A 3,289-nucleotide genomic window follows, 5' to 3' on the forward strand; every position below is an offset into this window, starting at 1 on the left:
ACCCAAGGGGACAGGGAATGACCCTAACCCTTACCCAAGGGGACAGGGAATGACCCTAACCCAAGGGGACAGGGAACGACCCTAACCCAAGGGGACAGGGAATGACCCTAACCCTAACCCAAGGGGACAGGGAACGACCCTAACCCAAGGGGACAGGGAATGACCCTAACCCTTACCCAAGGGGACAGGGAATGACCCTAACCCTTACCCAAGGGGACAGGGAATGACCCTAACCCTAACCCAAGGGGACAGGGAACGACCCTAACCCAAGGGGACAGGGAATGACCCTAACCCAAGGGGACAGGGAATGACCCTAACCCTTTTATTTCCATCTGATGCAGAGACTCAAACAGCTGCTGTAAACGTTTTATCATCATTAACATGACTCAATGAGTTTTTATTGCTTTATTTGATTATTTGTTGTCTCTGCACATTACAGCTGTTCACATGTTAATCTTTATTTGAATTATGAGAATATTCAGTAGAATCAGAAACAGCTTTATTATCATTGTTCAACACCACAAAGTTATATTGCTGCAACACATATCATTGATAAAAAGCAACAAACTGCAACATCAATCAAACCTTTAATGAAATAAAAATACAAACATGAAAATAAAAAGAAAGGAAATACAGAAAACCAAAATGTAAAGAAAGTAAATACAGATGTGTGTGATGTCACACATGTATTGATCCCATACAGACATACAGTCTGCTGCACATAGACATGTTCTGCATCAGTTGGAGAAAACTCTGCTCTCTCTTACTTTGCAACTCTGCAGTTAAGTTTACTCTGCTTTCCAACACTTTGCAAAACAAAGACCCTCTTACAGTCAGGCAGAGGCGGATATGTACCCTGGCCATTAAAAATGTGGGTTATCTTGAATATTTCATAGGGGGGGATGAGCACTTCTTTGTTATCAAATACTTCATATTGCTTCAGGTAGGCTCCTAAACAGGTCCGCATGTGAAAGCAGGTCTCACTACCGTATTTTAAAAAGGTATTATCGAAAGAGCTGGAGGCAAACGTACCAAACCGCATCAAGTTGTTAACTTTGCCGGTGAACACAGATTTGGTTCTTCTAAAAGTATTGTGACAGCCTTGATGGTCTTTCAGGATTTGTATGGCAGAAGTCAGCCAGAAATGTAAAGAGTGGAATTTGAAAGAGCTGCTGTAGGTGTTCTTATTGGTTCTGACTGCTGCATTAAATTCTTTATAAATGATTTTAGATGAATAAGCACAGATTGCGTGCATGTGCTGTTTGTTGAGAGCCTTATCCACTGGGTTTGGTTTCTTGTGGGAACACTTTCCTGCATTTATCCAGGCCTGTTTAAATATTCCATGAAACTCTTTTTTGAAGTATTTGTCGTTGACCTTCTTCGCCATTTCCTTCTTGCATCCACTGTACATGTCATCAACAGCTTCAGGAACCATGTCCAGTGGGATTGGTTGAGAGGTCTGGAGAGCAGAAGAAGGAAAGAACAAAGATGTTATGATTTATTCAGAGTAACTTGTAGAAATGATGATTTTATGTCATATAAAGAGCAGCAGTAAATCCTGGTTGAAGTCTGAATGTTTTCTGTCAGCATGATGAGAAAATGCTGCTACTGAACGTGTCAATAAAACACAGTCTGATATCTGCTGCTAGTGACACTCAAGTGTTTCTGACTGTGGTTTTTGGCGCCTGGTTAAAGTCAGAGAAAGATCCTGGTGTGTGTTTAATACAGAGAACAAGTTGATGAACATTGAAGTGAAAGCAGCATGTTTGACTAACTGTAAGCAAACACTGAACACAGGACTGAGGATGTGAACTGTGTGTTTATCCTCCTGCTCTGAAACATCATTACGTTTGTTTCCACCGTGAGAAAACTCTTTAGTAGTATATTGTAGTATCTGTTGTATAAAGACAATAAAACTGAACACTTCACTCTGACTGCAGCAGAATGTGCTACTCACCACAAGCTGCAGGAATCCTACAGCAACAAGACCGACAGTGATGAGGATTAGACGGGAAGGATCCATCTCTGCAGTCAGGAGAACAACAACATGAGCAGTTAAATAAAGAAGTGTAACATGCTGGAAACTGTTTGGTTAGACAGCAGCTCTGTAATATTTCTACTGGACAACATAACATATCAAATATAACCCATCATTTAAATATGATCCTATAAAGATCCAGGGTCCATCAAATGATTGTATTTCTTATCTTTTCTAAAGATTTTGTAAAACCCTGCAGATGAAGGCGTAAGCGTGACTAACTTTAAGATTATCAGGCATCGAGTCAGTGGGTTAAATATTATTTCCTGTGTGCAGTTTGTGGAAATGACAGATTACAAGTTGAGCATACTGTTGTAGTGAACTTTGGTAAAATGTACTTTATATGATAAAATGATTTGTGCAAACCCATTGACTCAGAATATTGATCACATCCGTATCTAATGATACAGTTTATTTGGTCATGAAGAAGCTACATTACTGTTATCCTGTGAAACCTTTTTGAAGTTTAAACTGAAAGTTAAAGGTTTTTTAAGAGTGAGCCTGGAAGTCAGAAGGTAAAAGCTGAAACTCTGGATGGAGAACCGGAGTTGGGTCAGACACTATTTTCTGTGCCTCTGATAATAAACTGCTCGTGATGTTTTATAAACCATCATTTTCATAGCAGTGTTCCAGACGAGCTGTAATACCATATCTTATAACTCCGTCCAACACCGCAGAGTAAAATAGTAACATGAACGTCTGCTCGGCTCCACGGACTCTAAGTCTACGTAAAAATACATCATCTGATAATTCACGAGTTCTCGTACAGTCATTGGAGTTGTTAACTGGTTCTAATGGACTCCAGACATCTAACTAACTGTGAATGTGGGCGCTGCTTAGGAGCCTCGTCTACGGCTCCCGGACGGTTGGCTCCTAGCGGTGGAAGACGGTAGGAATGAGGAAGAGACCCTGCCTGACCATGACGGGGTCTCCGGTCCCTGCGTTAACACTCGTAGGCGTCACCCTCTCTTTAGAGTACAAATTGGCAGTTTAACATTTAAAAGAATTGTTGAGAACAATTAATTTTTACCGTGTCTCAGATGAAGGAGCTCTCGGACTGGATCGGGAAGGTTGGTGCGAAAAAGATGAGTAGTCTTGTCTTCTCAGTGGATCCGATGGATCTGCTTAAGTTTTAATTTTAGCACAAAAACAAAGTATAATATTCTTAAAAAAGAGCTGAACTCTGGAAAATACAAAGAGTACAAGACAACTAATGTAAACTCTGCTAAAATCTGCAAAGTCCTCTTTCTT

At 40.5% G+C, this 3,289-nt stretch overlaps 1 protein-coding gene across 1 annotated transcript; it reads right to left on the reverse strand.

The window, feature by feature from the left end:
- Positions 1 to 390: 390 nt before the first annotated feature.
- Positions 391 to 3,289, reverse strand: LOC133977277 (ecto-ADP-ribosyltransferase 5-like). The gene is made up of 3 exons (XM_062415376.1): positions 3,069 to 3,289; positions 1,958 to 2,025; positions 391 to 1,459 (listed from the first exon to the last, which is right to left on the reverse strand). Exons 2-3 carry the CDS (start codon positions 2,021 to 2,023, stop codon positions 764 to 766), a joined length of 762 nt encoding a protein of 253 aa, XP_062271360.1. The 5' UTR covers positions 2,024 to 2,025; positions 3,069 to 3,289; the 3' UTR covers positions 391 to 763.

This window comes from Scomber scombrus, unplaced genomic scaffold (genome assembly GCF_963691925.1).
Source record: "Scomber scombrus unplaced genomic scaffold, fScoSco1.1 SCAFFOLD_128, whole genome shotgun sequence".
NCBI classification, from domain to species: domain Eukaryota; kingdom Metazoa; phylum Chordata; class Actinopteri; order Scombriformes; family Scombridae; genus Scomber; species Scomber scombrus.